The 22678-nt window shown below is 41.3% G+C and overlaps 1 protein-coding gene across 2 annotated transcripts in view; it reads left to right on the top strand.

The window, feature by feature from the left end:
• usp25 (ubiquitin specific peptidase 25) overlaps positions 1 to 22678 on the top strand; it is a 48977-nt gene that overhangs the window by 5753 nt on the left and 20546 nt on the right. Inside the window, exons 2-17 of one of the 2 annotated variants that reach the window (XM_036594533.1) lie at positions 3476 to 3553; positions 3732 to 3876; positions 7325 to 7448; positions 8282 to 8444; positions 10205 to 10291; positions 12961 to 13098; positions 14171 to 14247; positions 14604 to 14677; positions 16609 to 16760; positions 17966 to 18093; positions 19498 to 19593; positions 19975 to 20129; positions 20725 to 21000; positions 21110 to 21180; positions 21855 to 22083; positions 22401 to 22628. In XM_036594533.1, coding sequence (XP_036450426.1) covers positions 3476 to 3553; positions 3732 to 3876; positions 7325 to 7448; positions 8282 to 8444; positions 10205 to 10291; positions 12961 to 13098; positions 14171 to 14247; positions 14604 to 14677; positions 16609 to 16760; positions 17966 to 18093; positions 19498 to 19593; positions 19975 to 20129; positions 20725 to 21000; positions 21110 to 21180; positions 21855 to 22083; positions 22401 to 22628 — 2221 coding nt within the window. Of the gene's footprint in view, positions 1 to 3475; positions 3554 to 3731; positions 3877 to 7324; positions 7449 to 8281; positions 8445 to 10204; positions 10292 to 12960; positions 13099 to 14170; positions 14248 to 14603; positions 14678 to 16608; positions 16761 to 17965; positions 18094 to 19497; positions 19594 to 19974; positions 20133 to 20724; positions 21001 to 21109; positions 21181 to 21854; positions 22084 to 22400; positions 22629 to 22678 lie in introns of both variants that reach the window. The other variant, XM_036594534.1, reaches the window with a different exon arrangement.

The raw sequence follows: 22678 nt of genomic DNA, 5'->3' as shown, positions 1-22678 counted from the left end.
ACAAACCACCAGCTGAATTTTTATCCATTTGTAAGTGTTCACCATCAATTTTCACTCTCTTGCACAAGACCTCGCACAAGACCGGAGCCTGTATGATTGGCCAGTTGCATCATTTCAGATTTTGTCGCAGTTTGCCAACTGTAACGTTAACGTTAGCACCGTGACGGCTGACAGCAAATGACAACTTCTGTAGTCTGAGCATTTCTTCATAACTTGCCACAAAGACTGGTTTATTAAAATAGACTGTAAGGCAGGTGACAGCGCTGAAGTGAGTAAGGGTGAAGATCATGATAAAAATCTCCAGTCTGGTTAACTGTATCTTGAAAGACAAGCATTACCTGGTTTGACAGGTGTAATAAAAAAACTGGAGTAGATCTGCGAGAATTGTAGCAAAAAGCTACATCTGACTGGTTTTTGGTACTGAAGCATGCTTGTTTATTATAAATATACTGTATTTATGATAAACATATTTCTATAATTCTGGCCTCAGGTTCCTAATTTTGGTCACAAGATTCATTGGCAGGACGGTCCTAGTGGCCAGTGCAGATTTTTATATCTGTCTGTCTCCGTTGTCACAGTCCTTAGGCTAAATCTCTCTCTAATGAAACATGCTGTTGGCCAGTGTTCGGTTAAGTACTGGCTCAGGAAAGCTTGTAGCGTAATCTGTCGGGAAGACATAGAGTTTGGCAATGTCACCGTGTTTATTGTGATTGTGATAAGTTACTTCACAGTATGTCACGGTATGCTTCTTTAAGTATATCTCGGAAATCATTACTTAAATACTGATCAGCAGTATAAGAGAACGTAATTAGTGCTGCTTAATTGGAATTATTGCAGCGCAGAATGGGAAATGTTGAATGCAAATCACTGTATTCATTGTTTTTGAGTGTTTTAAAAAATGTGTCACTACTGGTTCTGTTTTTGTCTGTTCCAGCTTATCAGATGTCAGAAAAAATAAATATTGTGGCATATTGTGTATCGTGAAAAGTATTGTGATATATTTTTGCTATATTGCCCAGCTTAAAGATGACGATATACAATGGTTTTGAATTTGAAACAAATCACTTTGTGAAATGTCTTCCCTCTTAGATATTCCCCGATTAACTGTGAGTGGTACAACTGAAAAGTGGAAGCATTTAGGAACCACAAAGGTGCATAGTGCATAAGTCACCAGCGCTCTGCTGACTGCAGAGATCCAAACCTCCTCTTGGCATTAACATCGGCACAAAAACTGTCCCCGGGAGCTTCATGGCATGGGTTTCCATGGCCGAGCAGCTGCATGTAAGCCTTACATCACCAAGCACAATGCCAAGTGTCGGTTGGAGTGGTGTAAAGCGCCGCCACTGGACTCTGGAGCAGTGGAAATGTATTCTGTGGAGCGACGAATCACGATTCTCTATTTTACAGTCTGATGGATGAGTCTGTGTTTGGCGAATGCCAGGAGAACGTTACCTGCCGGACTGCACTGTGCCATCTGTAAAGTTTGGTGGAGGAGGGATGATGATATGGGGTTGTTTTTCAGTGGTTGGTCTAGAACCCTTAATTCCAGTGAAGGGAAATCTTAACGCTTCAGCAGAACAAGACAGTTTGGACAACTGTATGCTTCCAACTTTGTGGGAACAGTTTTTTGTTCCAGCATGACTGAGACCCAGCGCACAAAGCAGCTCCATAAAGGCAAGGCTGGGTGAGTTTGGTGTGGAAGAACTTGACTGGCCCTCACAGAGCCCTGACCTCAACCCCATCACACACCTTTAGGATGAGCTAGAACAGAGATTGCGAGCCAGGTCCTCTCATCCAACAACAGTGTCTGACATCACAGATGCTGATCTGAATGGGCAAAAATTCCCACAGACACTCTCCAAAATCTTGCAGAAAGCCTTTTCAGAAGAGTGGAAGCTATTAGAGTTGCAAAGGGGGGGGACCAGCTAGGTGTCCCAAAACTATACCCATATAGTGTAATTGTAAACATTGTTCATGTTGAGTATCAGGAAAAGGTACAACATCAAAGAACCTCCCAATTACAGGTTTGATACCACTTGAAAACACAACATCCTGCTCAATATGCAGAATACGTTTCAAATACAGAGGCAGAAAAGAAACTCTGTCGCATCTGTTTTTGAAAAAATTTACAACCAGCAACCAAAGTGCAATTACAGCTTAAAAAATAATAGAATGCTCCCGAGTGGCGCAACCGTCTAAGCGTTGGCCCAATCATCAGGAGATCGCGAGTTCGATCCCTGGTGATGCTACAGCCATCCGTAGCCGGGAGTCTGAGAGAGCACAATTGGCCTCGCTCTCTCTGGGTGGGTAGGATGGCCCCTCCTTCTCCCCCGATCACTCAGCGCGATGCTAGTCAGCGCAGGCGTCTGTTAGCTGACGTAACAGATCTGGCGGTTGGCGCTTTCCTCCGAGCGCGTTCGGCTGTCCAGGGACGTTGCGTGAGCGGCAGCTCGAAAAGAAGTGGTGGTTGGCTTCACAGGTCTCAGAGGAAGCCTTTGTTAGCCTTCACCCTCCTAGCGTTGATAGCATCGTGTGATTGGGGGAGTCCTAACTAGCGGGTGGAATTGGAGACGACTAAATTGGGGAGAAAATCGGGTATAAAATAGAATTGATTGTCTTTGATGTCTCTTACAAATGATGTAGTCTAGGCTACACTGAGCAAACACTGTAGATGTACTGCTGGACTCTTTCCCTGCATGAGTTTACATCCCATAATGTATGATTAAAACTCATAAATCGTTGCCCAGTGGTCCAGTCAAGAAGAACCTACTGTGTCAGGAGACATCAGTGCATGCCAGTGTCTTTATATGCTGTCATCACCTTAATTCTAAAGGAGTTATTTAGTGATTCACCCAATATGTTTATCTTGGCTTTCATTCTAGGGAGGAGTGCTTTTTCTTCAGTATGTGATTTTGTCTGTGTTTGGATGTGCTTGGCACCATGTATTTCTTCCAGTTATTATAAAAAGAGCTGTGCTCTGCACAAACGCAACACGGAGAAAGGGCGGCTGCATTATTTACTGCCCCATCTCTCTAAAAGGCGTGGACTCCCTCTCCTCTGTCTCTGGGCGACTGCTACTTCCAAACACTGCTGGACCGAACTTGTAGAAAGGCATTGGTGCTGTTTGAAGACGCACGGCTAGAGATTTAAAGCACTTGGGCTGAACTTTGCTGGTAGAGCTCTTGAAGAGCTCCATAGCCATCGGGCTCTGCCTTTATTGAAGCACCCTGCGCAAGGACATCATGTTAGCTTTTGAACATAATCCGTGAGAAAACTGTGGAGCACTTTCTGGAGTACTGAGTCACTTTAAGGTCACGTGATCATATTTGCGGTTGATGGTTTTGGCCACAAAAAAGTACTGTACGTCTTACATTGCATTCAGAACTTCCTGTGACTGAAGCACTCGAAGTTATTTTTTCATACTGTGGTTAAATATGGAGGTTTGTGTTCTAACTCTGTTTACCTCTTTCTGTAGCACCAACAGACATTACTGAATCAACTGAGGGAGGTAACTGGAACCACAGATGTTCAGCTATTACAGCAGGCCCTACAGGTAAAGAGGCTGCAACTGCTCATGAGTCTCTTCTTTCATTCTTTGTTTTATCTAATGCTTTCTTTTTTACGAGTTGCCCTTATTTAATTGCAAGTCAAAGGATTAGAAACATCTGTGGACACTGAAGCATGTTTAATAACGATTTTGCAATATTTTTGTGGTGTCTCGTTTTTTCCAGGTCAGCAATGGTGACCTAGCTGAGGCGGTAGCCTTTCTCACAGAGAAGAACGCCAAAGTCCCTCAGCAGGATGAAGCCACGTACTATCAGACTGCCCAGATTGGCAATGACAGATACATCAGTGTGGGCAGCCAGGCTGACACGAGTACGTATTTAAATCTTCTCTTGGCCTGACAGAACAAACCTTGGCCTGAACCCAGGGGAGTGTTCTGCTCTTCTTATGATGCAGACATGGCACAAAGCAAAGACCGTGACCTGTTTGAAACCTCTTGTTAGTAGAAACAAGATCATAACACCAGTGTTACCACAGAGGCTCTATAATAGCCAGGAGTCTAACAGCACACATATTGAGGTGTAATGCAGTTCTCTATTTTCAGAAACGGATATCATTTTTGATATTCAAAGTATTAAAGTCTGGAGAGCTCCAAATATGCAGAATGGATGGGCTCAGATAAATGAAACGTTCCAGTAGAGCGATTTCAGCACCTGTATTTATAAGTGAGTTCAGGGATAAAAAAAGTCCAGTCATTTGAATGTGGGTGTGTGCATTAGGGTCTGACTGATATATCAGTTGGGCAAAAATATCAGCTGATTTAGCAATAATATTATTTATTTATTCTTTCTTTAATTAAATGAGGCTTTTGCCCCTTGTCTGGTCAGACTTCTTACCCAAAAGGTCTAAATATAACTTTTCACCATGAAAGATTAAAAAATATATATCTGATTTATAATATTAGCTTAATATAAATTCATAGATCACTGTTAGACAATGAAAGAAATTGGCTGAACTGACCTAAAATATTGGCTGATAGTAACAATTACATTGCCAGTGCCGACTGTTAGTGTTTTGGTAGAATTGATGAAAAGTAAGAACAATATGAGACGATAAACAGAAACCAGAGGCACAGAGCATTCTGGGTAACTCAGCCATAATTCTAGAGTATTTATAACTGCGAGTTCCTGTTTTTTAATTGAGTTTAAAAGTGTGAATATTGTGAACTGACAATCAGTCAGTACAGCATGGTTTAACTAAAACTAGGGATGCATCAATATCGATACTGGTATCTGGTATTGGGCCGATACTGTGCTCATTTACTCCTACTCATAAAAATTCACCGATTCCAGCTGGTAGTGTGTGATGTAAGCCGAGTGTACACTGTCGTGCTAATGAGAAAACAGCTCAGGCTGGCAGTGAATAAGGGTCTGCTCACACAGAGAAGTGTTACTGACTCCATGACAGTCAGGCATAAAGTCATATGCCATTTTTACTCTCTTTGAATAGAATTACGAGATATAAAAGTTTTATTTTTTTATTTTTTATTTTTTCTTTCTTTCTTTCTTTATATATATGTATATATGTATGTCACTGAGCTACAGAGACTGATGATTAAAGAGACAGATCGAGGTTCAAAACTATTAAATGCGCTTTATTTACAGCTATACAGAAGCACTTTTCTGATGAGGAACAAAACATGCTCTTCTCCACTGCAGCACTGCTCAATTCAAGCTGCATAGCTATCTAATTCACTTCATTTAAAATAAGCTAGACTTGAATGGTTTAACTATTAAGGTAGATTGCACTCAATTACACTATTTCTAAGTAGGTTACTCAGTATGGTATCAGACTCCGTATCAGCAAGTACAAAAAATTGTGAACCCATACTCTGTCTATAGAAAGTGGTATTGATGCATCCATAAATAAAACTATTGTATAGAATTACATTTTAAAATATCAGTAGAAAATATATTACTTAATATGATCACTTATCAGAATTTTTAGCCCCATGAGATCAGTGTTGGCCTCAAAATGTTTATAATGGTCATGCCTCAGTGTGCAAGGTAAAAGCTCCACCCCCTTTCTGCCCACTTTGCTCTTAATAGGATGCACTCAGATCCCTAGTTTTGATCAGTGACGGTGGTTTCCATATAAGGCATTTTTCGTTGTTTCGGTACTGAACTGAAATTGTTAAACCCTTAAACAGCGGTTTTTAGGAGACGAAAATAGCTTTCTTTTTTTATCCAGAGCTGCAAAAATACTCATAAGGATTAAATTGGGGAGTCAGCTTTCTAAAGAAATTTATAAAGAGAAAGAGAAAAAGAAAAGCAAACATGAAGTTATGAACTTTTCCCATAGTGTCCCTGAAGAGTAGCTGAGTATACAGTTTAACACATTGCTGTGATTTCTTACAGCCTATTAACTTCAGTTAAGCGACTGCTGTTATCTCTGTAGTCGTACGTACAATCCTGTGTTACGTGTTTGGGTGATGAGTGGCGAATGTGATACGTTGCGTATATCACTGGAGGAGTCATGAAAGTATTTAATGGTGTCCCCCTCGTGAATACTTGAACTGTTGGCCTGAGTAGCATCATTTCAAGGCCACTTGAGAAGAAACAGTTCTTAAAGCCGACTGTCTGACTCTTCATTCTCCCCACATGCGGTAAACAGTGATAAAGTGGCGCTCAGATTCATGGTGATAAAACTGTGGCAAATAGGGATGGAACGGTTACTACACACTTAGGAAAGATAGTTCTTTAAGGGTTCTTTAGTAGAGGAAATGGTTCTATATAGAACCATGAACACTCAAAGAACTCTGCATGATTAAAGGGTTCTTTGCATAATGAAAAGGTCCTTCAGATTGATAGAGAATGTGCTGTAGATGGTTCTAGATGGAGCCTTTTTGAAAATAGTTCTATGTAGCACCCAAAAGGTTCTTCTATTGTTACGATGTCAAGCTTGTAACAATAGAAGAACCCTTTTAAAAAGGTTCGGTAACCATCTATAGCATATTAATGCACATTTTCAATCAGTCTGAAGAGCCCTTTCATCATGCAAAGAACCCTTTAATCATGCAAAGGGTTCTTTGAGTGTTTATGGTTTTATCTAGAACCATTTCCTTGAGTAAGCATGAGTAATTACTGTCTTTGTGGATGTAAACAGCCTGCAGCTACAGTCAGGTTCGTGTTTATTTAAATTGTATTTTGAGTTTTATAAACACACACACACACACACACACACACACATTTTCTGAGCTGCTTATCCTTCTGGGTCATGGGCGGGGAGCTGTAGCCTATCCCAGCGGTCATTGGGCGGAAGGCAGGAAACAGCAGGTCGCCAGTCCGTCACAGGGCAGACACATAGACATACACATTCACTCACAACTAGGGGCAATTCAGCGTGTCCAAACGGCCTGACTGCATGTCTTTGGACTGTGGGAGGAAACCTCCGTAGACACGGGGAGAACATGCAAACTCCACACAGAAAGCACCCTGGTCGCCTGGCTGGGGAATCGAACCCAGGCCCTTCATGCTGAGGGGTGTTAAAATGATTTCAGTGTGTTTTAGAGCTTTATGAACATTTTCAGTACGTTTCTAATAGTTCTGTGTTCAGTATGGTCAGTGGTATCCTAATAGAGAATCTTCATGCCGTCCGATCCCAACTGGTGTAACAGAAGTGGTATTTGTTGAGTGGTGCATGTCTTTCATGACCATTATGGATTAAATTACTCTGTGTGCTATGCGACTCCAGGCTGATTATCAGGACTGCCATGGCTTCAACTTGGGCCCCACAGTTTAAAGTATGTATGTTGTTTCAGACGTGATCGATCTGACCGGAGATGATAAAGATGACCTTCAGAGAGCCATTGCTCTCAGCCTGGAGGAGTCTAACCGGGCCTTCAGAGAGACGGGAATCACGGATGAGGAGCAGGCAATCAGCAGGTGAGTCAGCCACCCCCACTATATCTGTGTTATTACTTTTTCTTTGTATTAGTAAATAGCTGTAAGCATGACAAGGGATGGCGAGATGGCAAAAATATAATCGCACAATGATTGAAGACGTTTTGTGAGAATATCTATCACAATTTCGTTTTTAAGATTTTTGTTTGAAACATGTAAAATGCACCAGTGCAGTACAGAACAGTATTGTTTAAAGACAATAATAAGCTAAGAACACAATGATTTTCGTTATTAAAGAACAAATGAGAATAATTGGTAAATTAGGCCAGTGATGTGCTTAGAAAAGCATATAACGCAGTTTGTCACGATAACTCATCTACTTGTATCCCACTCCTAAAGCATGATCGGTGCACAGTATTTTCACTCTTACAAATAATGAATGTATGCTAAGAATACGTTACCATTACCAAGACTTACAGTATAGAATAGTTATACTGTGATAACCCCTGAAAAGGGAAATTTGGATTGTCATCATGATCATGACACAATTGTTGCCAAAAAAACAATTGTATTTTAAACATGTAAGTAGGGGAAAATGGAAAGAAGTAAAAAGTAAAAAAGCTTCATATAAATTCATAAGTTCCTATTGTACAGCAATATTAATCAGATCAGCTGACCGTAAATGCAGTGATCCAGATGAAATTTCAGATTTAATTTGACCACAGCCATTCAGTAAATGTGGTGAGATTAGATTGGACCCCATCATTAAATCAGGAGTAAACATAAGGAGCAGGGCAGGCGTCTTACCCTGGGGGGCTTCTTTCCCCAAGTTACCCTATAACTGCAAGTTTTGGTCTCTTGTGTTGTCTCTTCAGAGTGTTGGAGGCCAGCATAGCAGAGAACAAGGCGAGTCTGAAGCGCACACACACGGAGGTGTGGAGTGACTCGCCCAACCCTTATGACAGGAAGAGGCAGGAGAACTGTCCTGTTGGCCTGAAGAATGTGGGCAACACCTGCTGGTTCAGCGCAGTTATACAGGTGGGTTTCTGCAAGGGCTGCACAGCTTATCATTTGTTAATTGCAAAACAGACCCTTGCAATACTGCCAGCACAGAGGGCTACAGTATTAGAATTAGGCCCATGTTATGCAGCCTAGTCTCTAACAGTGTCACATTATTAAATTCACATTATTATTCACATTATTGAATTAATTTGGTTTGGTTACTTCCTGATTCAATATCCCCATAATATTTTGCAGAAGTGAACAAACAGATTTGAGTGATGAAAAATGATAATTGTGTCCATGTTGTTGCACCACTTACTAATGAATATGCTTGCGGGCTTGTTGGTTATCAGTTCTGGTTGTTTACGAATAATTGGTGCTCAGACAATGCAGACTCATTCAGTGCCTTTATTAATACAATGTCTGTTTTCCACAATACACAGTGTCATATTTTTATATCACGATTTCGGGTTGGGTGAGTAACTGAGTTAACTGAATAACTGCGTCTTCAGATGAGATAATGAACTAATGGCTAATCGCTGTCACGTTTGATGCTGATAAGGACTTGTCGTCTTCTACACAAGGTGTATTCTCCTCGGGGGACAGTGTGCTAACATGTTATTTGCCAGAGAAATATCTTTTCATTCTTTCTAGACCTAGCTAACATCAGCTGGAGTGGTTGGCCTAGTCAGCGATACAGTCATGCTGTCTCTGCGTTCTTAGACCCACCCTTAACAACACATCCTTGGCTCATGTTCGTGTTTTGGAGTAGCAACGTGTAACGTAACATTTACTCATGATTACAAGCAAAACGGTGCAGTTTCGCTGAATTGTTAGCCTGTATATTTTCTCTGTCTTCCTATGATGAAACATAGAATAGTGATGAATGAAACCTAAATAGTGATTCAGGACTATACCGAGCAGTAAAACCTGAATAGTGATTTCAGTACTCAAGGACTCATCCACATCTCTAGTATGTAGGGATATAACTGGCAGAAATTTTCCCTCCCCGGAAGATATATTTATCTTAAACTCAGATTTGCAATGGATCATTTCTCGATTTATTGTTTTAAAATGCCCTGCCATTGAGTTCCAGGACAAAAGATTTTTTGTAGCACAAATGCTTTTTATAAAGCTATTCATGCATTTCCTCTGATAATGGAAGAAAATGTTCAACATGACGTGTCAGAAATGGTATATAGAGGCTCTGTTGTCTGTATAAAGTGAGCTTGTTTATATCCTCGTAGTAGTTCTGTAGACTATTTCTGTGTAGCTGGCAGACCTCAAATGCATTTCCCAAAGAAAACATATTGTAGCCAGGCTGATGTTTGTACTGATTGTGCTGAGAGAATATCTACAGATAGTATTGTGTGGCGTACTGATCTTCCATGGTGTCTCGTGGGAAAACCTGAACCATGAAGAGATATGTGTTGTGATCACTGGATACACTGTCACATGCTGTTTGCCTGCTGTGTGTAACCAGACTCCTGAAGAAGCAACAGCACATTTTGAAGGCTGCAGGGACTGCTGTTGACATGCTGAGTTGTGCAGTCTTGTATATTACTAATAACTTGGTCGGTCTCTGATGTAAGGGTCAACAGAGCAACGTACTGTAATCATTTCCACACATACAGTTGTTGGAATTAATTTTATAAGGAAAATCTAATAAGGTACTGCATCAAATACAAGAGAGTTATTTTCAATGGTTCACTGACCCTTATATTAATTTTGCAGCAACAAAGAAGTTTTGACAAAGTTCTTTACAGACATTTTTTTGCTTTGTTTTATGCTTTCAGTCCTTGTTCAACCTGTTGGAGTTCCAGAGATTGGTGCTCCACTACTCCCCTCCTGCCAGGGTGCAGGAATTGCCTCGCAACCAGAAGGTGAGCTTTTCCTCTCACCCCTTCACCTCATTCCAGCACAACACTCACCCTATCAGTCACAGTTATACAGAGAGTCTGCTGCTACCAAGCCTTGCAAACTAGACTTCTGTCTGTCTCCAGATAGTCTAGCAGTTTTCGTTGCCAATCATAGCCAAAAACTGCTTCCTGTGACAAGAAAGGGCCATTTGACTCTCATGTGAACCACCCAACCACCAGTCCACACTTTACATGAACTTTGCTACAAAACATTGACAAAACCATGCCATAAACATGTTGTGGCAGATGTCATATGCTGTCATAAATTATTATGACAGATCATGTTCAGTAATATAAGTGTCTTATCATTACTGGTAATTGTCATGACAGATATCATGATGTTTGATGTTATGTTGGCTAACTAGACTACATGTGAAATACTATGGCATATGTCATTACAGTTTCTGGTAATGGTAATGTAACACTGTTATATTACCAAACATAACCTGTTATGACAGCATGTGACATCTGCCCTGGCATGTTTATGCCGTGGTTGTGTTGATGTTATGTGGTAAGGTTATGCTACTCCTGATGTGTCGGACAGTGGTTCTCCCCAAATGGTCCACATTTTGCTTTATCCCTATGCATTAGGAGTTGAGAGAGAGAGAGCAAAGATATGGATCACCTAGTGGGACCTAAGAACCAGTTTGAGACCAACTGGTGTATGAACTGGCATTTTCTCAAAATAGTGGTACAGAAAGCCACCAGGAAATGCTATGATGGCAGCATCAAAGAATTTGAATAACTTTTAACAGTGGCATTTTATATTCTTCATAGTATTCTATTAAAGGAAGGGTTGGCTGATAAATCAAACTTAAAACAATTTTCCACTTACCCCAGATCTAGTCAGTTAACCAAGACATGTTTGGGGTCCAAATTTAGCTTCTTTGGTTTAGAACAGGAGCTACGAGGCTAATGTTGCTGAAGAGCACTAGAAGTCAATGGTCACCCAAATATTTTCTGTAAATACATCCTCAAACCTTTTCTTAACCCACTTAAACCACATCCATGTCTTTATTATGGTTGTGCAGATGTAATGAAGTCTGGTTTAGGACGCTTTATGTCTTACTGTGAACTATAAAAATGAACAAAACATCAGCAAAACTAGCTGTGGGTAGCCATTTAGACATGAATGTTGTGCCAAATTCAGACTCCCTGCAGAATCCAGCCCCCGTTGCAGGCATATGGATTCTAGATGAGATTTGTAATTCTTGTTGCTTCGATTATAAACATATATCTTAAGTTAGAAATATATTATAGTTTTTTATAAAAAGAAACAACAGCAATTGCGGACATTCTGTAGCATCCATACGTCTGAATGACATACGTGTATGCAACAGTCAAATTTAAGCATAGCATCTGTTGTCCAAAGTGGCTCCTTGCTGTGTTTAGCTATGTGGTAAGTTTTGTTCATTTCTGTAGATCACAATATGTCAGACTGCATCCACACTAACAAGTCTGTGTGACCTTAATGAAGACCTGGATGCGGTTTAAGTGGACTGAGTGAAGTATTAGGGATGTATTTACAGAAAAGATTGTAATGTTAGCCTCGTAGCATTAAACTCCAGCATTAAACTAAAAAGGCAAAATTTAGACACCAAACATGTCTTGGCTGATCAGCTATGTATAAATGTGTAATTAAAATTTTTTGCCAAACCATTCATAGTGCTACTTATTACTACTACCTACCTATTATAACCAGCCATACGAGGCACGCCATATGAGCTTACATCTCACTGGGAGCTACTTCCTATGAGACTGACCTTTGGTAGCTGTGCCTCAGTTCCTTGCTGTGTGCATTCCACTGTGATGGGGAGGCATGCTTTTGAGCTAGCTGATTAGCCTTTGTGTAGGGGAGGTGAACCAGAAGAAGAGCTTTTTTCAAAGGACTTTTGTTCTCTGGCATTGCTGTTCTCACAGTGTCACAGCTGTGTGGCCATAGGGCCTCGGAGTCTGAGCGATTTGGTAAAACGTTCACTCCCGGTGTCAACATCGGCAGAGCGACCGCAATCCCTGCTTTTGCTTTGTTTATTTATTTATTTATTCGCCCGGCCTCTCTCCCCAGGCCGGGAGATTGCGTTAGGGTCAGCACCCACAGCCTTTAATCTGTGCTAAGCTGCTTCCTCTGCTAGTGGTCCACTGAGCCGCTGATTCAGTCCCACACTCGATTTCTCGCTTGCTTCGTGGTCGGTGGGAAAAGCTCTTGCACGGTTTAGGCTGTAATCTGTTATCATTGCAAGCAGTGCTCGAAGGAGGAGGGGAAATCCTGGTCGTAAAAGCTGATGAAGGCCTCTTCTGATGAAGGTCTCTTTCTTATGTCACTGAGGTTAGCTCTTAGCATGGGTCACTGTTTCTGTCGGTGGGAAGTACCAAGCCCAGTGGCTTTGCCCTAAGTAGCTCAGATGTTCCTGAAATGTAAACGTTTATTGTCTATTGACTTTTGCCATGTTTCACTTTGTGTGTGTGTGTGTGTGTGTGTGTGTGTGTGTGTGTGTGTGTGTGTGTGTTCCATACATATACATTTTTATAAACTACATTTAACAAAAAAAATCTAATCATACTCTAATCTTACAATATTTATAAGAGTTCTATTGACATAATTATTGCCATCTGTTTTTTTTTCCCCCTTGTAGGAGCACCGGAACCTGCCCTTCATGCAGGAGCTGCGGAATCTCTTCTCCTTGATGGTGGGCTCCAGGAGAAAGTATGTGGACCCATCAAAGGCTGTGGAGATCCTCAAGGACGCATTTAAGTCCAGCGAGTCACAGCAGGTAAGCTTCTTTGCTGCTGTTTTTGACAGCTTAGCTGAGTCAGGATAAAGAGCGGTGGATGTGCCGATCTCACCAAACGCCACAAATCACCTTTGTCTTTAATGTTAATCCCAGACCACAAACCCTCCAGCAATTCCTCTGTTGCGTGCAAAACTGTATTGATGCAGTCGTCTCTTCTTTGCTAATATGCATTTAAAATGAATTAGCGATTAAAAGACGTAAGTCAGCATTGATTGATATTGTAAATCAAAGGTAGGAAACTCCAGTCTTGGAGGGCCAGATTTCTGCACAGATTGGTGATTTTCCTACTCAGGTACACCTGATTCAACTCCTCACCTTATTACAAGGTTTAGTTGGTGAGCTAGAGCAGGGAGATCACCAAACTGTTCCCCAACCCTGTTGTAAAGCCTAGGGGTGTTACGATTCACAAAATTGGCTGCGACTGAGCTCAGCTCGCCCTGTGTGTCACCCTCTCTCTTTCCATGGTAAACAGTGAACTAGCCAAATAAAATAACTCAATATAATAAATAAAAGCAACAAACTGAAACAAAAACCAAGATGGTGATCAGTTGGTTACACCTTTACCATCTATCTGGCTCATAATAGCTGTATTTGAACAAGAGAGCTACAATTGCAGCTACTATAGTAACAGTCGGTGCTCAAGCAGCCCTTTAATACACTAACGCTGTCTCGATTAATACAGCTTAATCTACTGGACATATATTGTGCAGAGCCATAACAAACATACTTAATTAGGAATAATGATTAATTATGATACATGATTTGAGAGTATTTCAAGTACTTGTTTGGAAATATCAACAAGTATTTGAACCCTATAAAATGCTGTTTGGGCAGCCCTAATGATCAGTACTAAAATACGTCATTTGTTCCAGGTTTTTGAATATCTCATTCGATACCTTTGTTTTTTGAATTAAGAGGATCGTATTGAACAAAACGTTGTTGGCTCCACTCCTAGTAATGCTGTTTGTAAGACCTGTGTGAAACCCTGTCCTTCACAACGTTTAGCTTTTTCATGACCTGTGTGTGTGTCTTTTTGTTTGTCTCTTAACAGCAAGATGTGAGTGAGTTCACTCACAAACTGCTAGACTGGCTAGAGGATGCTTTCCAGATGAAGGCAGAAGAAGACCAGTAAGTCTTGGCCCACATCTGTCTTCACCAGTAGGAAAAGACAGTCATCACTTTAACTTCTTTTTATGACACATATGGCTGATCCCTGTGCTCTTTTCTTCCATACTTTGCTCCCTTATCAATCAAAATGATGTATGACCTTCAGATTTTCTGGACTCTAACTATTAGCTATACCCTGTGATGATAAATGAGCTGCATTTAACTCTATGACTTTAATTAGTTCCATTGACTAACCCCTGAACATGGCCCAGGCAAGGAAGCACACCCACACAGCCAAAGTGCTCCCATTCGTCTGGCGCAGATGATTTTTCTATTGGCCCATTGCAGCTCCATGTTTTTTTTCCCCCACTTCACAGAGAAGGAGAGAAGCCAAAGAACCCGATGGTGGAGCTGTTCTACGGGCGATTTCTGGCTGTAGGTGTTCTTGAAGGTGAGGGAGAAAGTCAGCAAGAGAATTATGAATTATGCTCAGATTCACCTCTGCAGCTGCAGCAGAGACAGTCCTTGCTCCCAGTGGCAAAAGGTGACCCTGTGTTAATGAGATCTAAAGGACTTTCATTGATCCTTGATGGCTGATTGACATTGTGCTGATTATGCATGACAGCACTGGCTTTAAGTTCTGTGACAAAAGCTTATCATCGCTGTCAGGACAAAACCATTTGTGATATATATATTTTTTTTTAAACATAATTTGTGAACACCAGCTGCCTTTTATATTTTGTGTTATTTCATGATGAATAAATCAGTAGAAATGGTCCAAAATGGACTACATTTAATTCCAATATAAGTTAAGATTTTTTTTTTTTCTTCTGTAAATGTACCATTTTGGGGACATAAAGTTTTGTTCTGATAGCGAGGATTTTCCTTACTAGGTCACATATATGTTCACTAGTTGAAATATACTCAGAAGTCATCTGAAGTCTTTGACACATTTCCCTTTCACAAAAGGCATGTGATTCTACAGGCAGGATTGAATTTGCTGTTCGATTGTGAGTCGCATTGAGTGAGCGTCAAGCCCCCCACATGCTCATTTACCCAGCCCATACTTTCACTGAATAACCACACCCACTCACCCAGCCTTCATGCTTTTACTAAATAACCACACCCAGCCACACCCACTTACCCAGTCTTCATGCTTTCACTAACCATGCCCACTCACCCAGCCTTCATACTTTTACTAAATAACAATGCCCACTCACCCAGCCTTCATACTTTTACTAAATAACAATGCCCACTCACCCAGCCTTCATACTTTTACTAAATAACAATGCCCACTCACCCAGCCTTCATTTACTAAACAGTTACAACTGTTAGTGTGATGCTAACGTGACAGGCAAATCCCTATTACAAGGCTAGCAATATTTTAGCAAACCAGTAGACAAAAGCTACTTTCAAAGCAGATTCCAAGGTTTCTGCATTAAACATTCCTGCAAAATCACATCCTTGGATGGCACCTGCTCATTATTTTGTGAATGTATATGGTCAGCTTGAACATTTATGGTCTCTCCATACTGTGCTCTGTGGCAGCAAAAGTTGAGCTCTCCACCATGGCTCAGTAACCAGCCCTTTACCCCACCCTCTCTACTGTGACTGCTCAATGAGAGATTAGTTTTGGGTTATAAACGCCATTCCAGCTCCTCTCAAAGGTATTGGGTGGAGCGGTCATTAACACACAAATCAAAGACATGCTGTTCACAGAAGAGTAAATAAAATGCCAAAACATCATATAAAGACTTATTTCTTTTATTCTCTTTCCAGTTGTTTTTCAAAGAGCACAAGGAACTTTTTTCTGTTGGATAAGAGAAGTAAAACTTTAAAGTATTCACTATATTATAAGGGCTGTCTGGATACTTTTTACGGTGTCCTGGGAGCAGGGCTACCTCAAAGTTGAGCTTATTACGTTATCCATGGTTATGGTTAAATCTGTGTCGTGTGACAGTGTTGGTTAGTTGCTGCCTCATTACAGGGCTGGCTGTTCGCAAACAGACTGTTCCTTGTGTTGGAGAAATGCATGACCTTGTCAGTGGGGATTCCCCTTTTCACTTTATTTAGGACTCTGGAAAAGTGACTCATACTGTTTTCTAGCAGTTGGTTGTCTTTATCATACTACATGTGCTGGCACATAGGGGGACTCAGTCAGCTGTAATCCTGGACAGCACTTGTGTCTCTGGCCTGATGCCTAAAACACACACAGTTTCTATAGTGCCGTTGTAGTGTGGACAGCTAGGCTCGGTTACATTAGTCATGACCCACTTTTGCAGTCAGGACTTGATGAGTGGACACTTGAACACTTAATGAAAAACATAAATAGGGTACATGGTAACTTTAAGAACTGTGTGTGCTGTTTTTTTCCCCCCTCAGGAAAGAAATTTGAGAACACAGAGATGTTCGGACAGTACCCGCTACAAGTGAACGGCTTCAAAGACCTGCATGAGTGTTTGGAGGCAGCCATGGTGGAGGGCGAGATTGAGTCTTTGCATTCTGCAGAAAACTCCGCCAAATCTGGACAAGAGGTCAGGATTCAGAAGATAAAATATGTTCACACTTTGTTTATTTAATTTCCAGTCAAAATGACCATTACGCAGAGAAAAAAGCAGAAAACTTATATTTAATGGAAAATTACAGAAAAACCTCAACAACTACACATAACATTTTTCAGTTCTTTGTCCATGCTTTGCCTTTATCATGGCGTCCATTCTTTTGGGGAGACTCGATTTCAGTTTTTCAAAGAAATCCACAGGGATGTTTTTCCACACCTCCAAAGTTCAGTCCTAGAATTTGGTTGCATTTTCTGCTTCCCATGATCCAAGTAATCTCAAACACATCCAATGATGTTGAGCTCTGGACTCTCGGGGTGTCTAGTCCATTGTTTGGAGAACGTCTTGATATTAATTAATTAATTAATTAATTTTTTACGCTGTTTGAAATGCCGTCTGCCCTGCCTGAACCTTTCATGAAAGAGGGGCCTTTAAAATTGTCCAAAATGAGAATAATTGGAATAAAATTAAATAAGTTGAATAAAAATTGAATAAGATAAAATCATTATGTGCGCATTATTGTGAACGGTTTTTCCTTTTCCTGTGAGGATGCCGTATTGGACATAATTTTTTACTGCAGTGACATTATGTTTTTGACCTCATTCTCTAAACTTAAACCTAAGTGCATACCATTGCCACTGACCCCTTTCCCCACTGGCCTGGGCTAATGGTGGGGACCAGCCCTCACTGGGCCACCTCCTCAGCAGCTGCTCTCTACTAATTATCCCTGCTTTGAGACAAGCACTGGTTGGTGAGAATGAGTTAAACCCCACACCATGCCACAGTCCAACTTCAGTGAAACCTGAGAACTGGGCTGTTCTCTGGGCACAGGTGCAAAGAAAGTGATTTGTAACGTTTTGGCTGTGTACAGCAGCTGCCCGAACATGAGCAACTCCTCATGGACGTGGTGTTTATGAGACAAAATTGGGAGAAAGATTTTGCTCATAACTTTTCATCAGTGAAAATGCTTTGGCAAGTTCTACTCTCCCTGTTATGTTAAGCATCTCTTGTGACTTGTTTGTTGTTTGGCATTTTAACTTCCTCAGTTGGTTGAAGTTTTTTTGTGCAAGTGAGCAATATAAGGTATATGTGCTTGCAATGTAAAATAGTTTGCACTTTCATAAAACTAAACTTGCTTTGTGTTCACCAGAAAATGAATAAGATGTTTTCTTTTCTCTCAGCACTGGTTCACGGAGCTCCCACCGGTTTTGACCTTCGAGTTGTCAAGGTTTGAGTTCAACCAAGCTTTAGGCCGGCCTGAGAAGATTCACAACAAGCTGGAGTTTCCCCCTATGCTTTACATGGACAGGTGTGTGGCTTCATCTATGGCTGTTTATCTTTCATTGCAGGAGGTTTTGTAATGCAATACACAAGGCTTTGGCCAATTTGCATGGCATGAAGTATGTGTACTTGTACCCAAGTTTCCACAGATAGCCTGAATTAAAAGGTCACAGCCCTGATCTGCACGTTACACCACAAACATCACACTCAATGACAATAACAACATGGAGCATGACAGTGTCTGCTTGCAGTTTTTACTATTCCATTACGTTTAGACACATGATTAACAAAACTATGTATTTTCACACAGACTTATCACTGTGTTTACCTTTTGGAGAACATGTGAAATGTGGAGTCTCTGCCATTTTGGTGTATTTCACTCTTACAGAATGTGTGATATTCTGCAGCCTGTTAGGATTTGCCTCAAATGTTCCATCCTACTCAAATAACCGTGCCCACTCACCCAGCCTCCATACTTTTGCTGTCTGATAGACCGGACAGTGTAAGACTACAGTGTAATGTCACAAATGGAAAACATTACATTTCTGTGTTAGTGACTCTTTATTGTTAATGTTAACATGCTAATTGTGGGCTAGTTGGCTCATATTCTTTCTTATTAGAGTATGTTGGGCATGTAGCTAAGCTAACAGGCTGCAGTAAAATTCAGAGTGAGGCTTTAAGTTTAAACCTTTAACCTTTAAACCTATACTAACATTCAGAACTTAATGTCCAAAGTATGAGGTTCAAATGTCTGCGTTTAATCTAGAGAGCTGCTGTGAAATGAAAATATTAATCACTGTTATCTTCATGCTAGCATAACACTGAAATTCAAGCAGTTAAGTTAGCCTTAACTTAATGGAGGTAAAAGGTTAAATAGAACAAATTACAAGTTTACGTTAAAGTTGCCATGTAAGAACATGTTTGACTGGTGCGTGCTCTTGGTTTAGTGATTATATCTAGTTACCAGTGTAAATAAGCTTAAAAAAAAACATTTATGTGTTGTGAAGCAGGCATTTTTGAGCTCTCCACCGATGACTTCAACAATTACTCCTCCTCCTCCATTGAGACAGCCAATGAGAGCAGCGCTTATCAGCATACAGATTTAGACCAGATTAAAGTGTCATTGGTTCTGTGCTATTCATAGTTGTCGTTCACCAAACAAAGGGATCTATTTTAAATTGAAAAAAGAGGAAATACGTCTCCTTTATTAAGGAAGCTCAGGGTCCAGCGAATTTTAGGTCATTTAGAAGGTGATTACTTAATGTTAACACTTGAGACATAGAAGCCTTCCAGATTCATACAAAGGTTAATACAATGGATCTTGTTCATAGTCACTTAAATTACGGTGCCTCCACAGGTAAACCTAATCCAGCTCCACTAGAGCTGAAGAAGTAGATTTGAGACACAATCTCTCTTGGTTGCCTCTCCTCAGGTACATGGACAGGAATCGAGACATCACGCGGCTCAAACGGGAAGAGATCAGGAGACTGAAGGAACATCTGACTGTCCTACAGCAGAGGCTGGAGAGGTGAGGCTGACACAGCTAGCCTGGCTTACACAAGGAGTGAAATTTAGGGGCTAGGAGTTGAATACTCTTTTCTGTTTTAGACCTTGTGCATGCTTTCAGTAGCTGAATCAAAAGCTGTCACACTATAAATATTTGTCAGGGAATTCGGCAGAAATATGCTTCATGAATGCTTCAGCGGAGACTCTGTGTCGGTGTGGCAGACGAGGCAACAACATGGTTTGTTCAGCTGCCATTTATAGATCTTGAAATCTAGATGAGTCTCTTTCTCTCTCCCTCTCTCATACTCACTTGCTCGCTCACTCACTCACTCTCTCCTGCTCTCTTGCTCTTTCCCCTGAGTGAGATCAGCGTTTACCAGAACGTTCTCTCCTACTGTTGAAGGTATCTCAGCTATGGCTCTGGCCCCAAGAGGTTTCCTCTGGCTGATGTCCTTCAGTATGCAATGGAGTTTGCCTCCAGCAAGCCTGTGTGTACTTCCCCTGTAGAGGACATTGACACATCAGCACCACCCGGTGGCACAACCGCACAGGTGCCCTTCCGCACCAAGGCAAGGATTAGTTCCTTTTCTCATATAAGGCTTTTTATTAGTATTTTTTTTAGACAGTTACTATTGCAGGTTGCAAGTTAGCATTTACAGATGTCCATTTTACATTTACGGAGATTAAATGCAGTAACAAACCCCTCCACACACAAAACCCCACAACCAACCCAGCTGGTCTACCAAGGAAATAAGCATAAGGACAAGCAATGTAGAATTTTATGTACAGACAATGTAGAATTTTAAGAGAGCAGTTAAAAACCTTTGTGAAAACAGGTATATTTTCCCTTTGTTGTTAAACAATGAGAATGGTCTTCAATCAGGAATGAGCAGTTTATGTAGATAAGTGGTTGAAATAAGACGTAAGAGATTAATAAATCTGACTGATGGAGTAGAGCTGAAGAATTTTGTTTATTACTAGACAGACTAAAATGGCTTTTTTTATGTATCAAATCGTCCCCCTACTATGTTATCTTGGTTGAATTTCCATTGTTTGTCAGGTTTTGGTTTATTTTTTCCCTGGTTGTTCTGGGTTTACCAAACATAAATAAATGCACACAGTTCTTGGTGTTCACCTCTTGCTCTGTTCTCCACTCTTTACAGTGTGGTGGAACAGGGTTCCTCAGTCCCCCCAGACATCTCGGGAGCAGCCCCCCAGGCACAACAGCCACAACAACAACAGCAACAACAACAACAGCAGCAGCAGCAGCAGCAGCAGCGTGTGCCCATCCACAAGCCCTTCACGCAGTCACGCGTGCCCCCAGACCTGCCCATGCACCCTGCTCCCCGCCACATCACTGAGGAGGAGCTTCGAGTGCTGGAGGGCTGCCTGCACCGCTGGAGGAACGAGGTGGAGAACGATACCAGAGGTACCGGAACAGAAACAACAGGATGCACATACTAAAAGACACAAATGTTTCAGTATGTACACTGTGCTGCTTTATATGTTCCTAATCAACCAACCCTCTACATCTATAGATCTTCAAGGAAGTATATCTAGAATCCACAGAACCATTGAGCTCATGTACTCTGACAAGTCAATGATGCAGGTGAGTTTTGTTAAATCTGTGAATGCAAATACATAATTCAGAAAGATTAGAAAGATGAACTGGTTCTCCTTTCAGCATTTTTAATCCTTCGTTGTGGAAAAGCACAATAAATAAATGAATGAAGCCAGAGTCATAACTATGATTAAAATTTTAATGAGGTCCATTTTGCAGAAAAGTGAGCATCTCTATTTTTTTCAGCCTTACTTACTATATAGGTGCACTTTGTAGTTCTGCAATTACAGATTGTAGTCCATCTGTTTCTCTGCATACTTTGTTAGATTATTTTATCAGTTGATTTCTGAATTACGATTCTATGTCCTTAGTATGCTATGTTAATAGCGAACAATCTCATGCTGGTTGTAGTATGTTATGGCATACTAAACGTAACCAAGTGCAGAGGTTGTAGCATAAACCGAGCAGCTACTGCAACTATAGCATGTGTAATTAGATAGTTTGTGTGGTATAAATAAAAAAAGTTATACGGTTTACATGTTACATGCACAATTTGTTAATTGTACTCTTAAACTCTCACATATCTTAGCTATGCTGTATGTTAGCCCATAGTATGTGCTGCATATATCTCAAAAGTCAAAGTCACTATGGGTAGCATAGCATCTTATTCAAAGCTAAACCCTCCAGAGTGTTTTGTAGATAATTTTGTTCCTGTGTTTCAGGTGCCGTACCGGCTACACGCTGTCCTGGTTCATGAGGGTCAAGCCAATGCAGGCCACTACTGGGCATACATCTACGACCCTCACCACCGCTGCTGGATGAAGTACAACGACATCTCGGTTACCAAGTCCTCATGGGAGGAGCTGGTGAGGGACTCATTTGGCGGCTACCGCAACGCCAGTGCCTACTGCCTGATGTACATCAATGACAAGAAGCCCTTCCTCATAGAAGGTAATTTCACGAGCGCAAAATTCCACCCCTGCCCTTTTCTCTCCGTTCTCTCATTTCCCCTTCACAACTTGATAGCTGTAATTTTCTAATATCCCTGTCTCTTAAAGCAAAGAGTGCACTTGTACGAAAAAGCTTTTGTGTGCTCGGGCGTATGTTTGATTTGAGCTTTTACATCTGGGAGGCAGGGGGTTGCATAAGACATTTACGTAATGCCAATAGGCAGTTAAGTGAGTGAACAAAGGCCTCTGTGTGTGTGTGTGTGTGTTAGTGTATGCAAGAGCCATCCTGTCTGATTGCTTTGACTCTGTCTGTCTCAGAGGAGTTCGATAAAGAGACAGGCCAGATGCTGAGCGGTCTGGACAAGCTCCCGCCGGACCTGAAGGAGTATGTGAAGGAGGACAACCAGCTGTTTGAGCGTGAGCTGGAGGAGTGGGACGCCATGCAGGCCAGGAAAGCCCAGCAGGAGAAGATGGCTCTGGCTGCGGCCGCAGCTGCCGTGGCCCCCCGGCCCATGAGCACCGAGCCCAGCCCTCCAGACAACACAGGTGAGTCTCCAGCACATGCACCAGATGTTCGCTCACTATAGTAAAGGTAG

The sequence above is a fragment of the Colossoma macropomum genome, unplaced genomic scaffold, assembly GCF_904425465.1.
Source record: "Colossoma macropomum unplaced genomic scaffold, Colossoma_macropomum, whole genome shotgun sequence".
NCBI lineage: Eukaryota > Metazoa > Chordata > Actinopteri > Characiformes > Serrasalmidae > Colossoma > Colossoma macropomum.
Note: the sequence above shows the minus strand (reverse complement) of the source record. Positions and strands in the feature narration are given on the sequence as shown.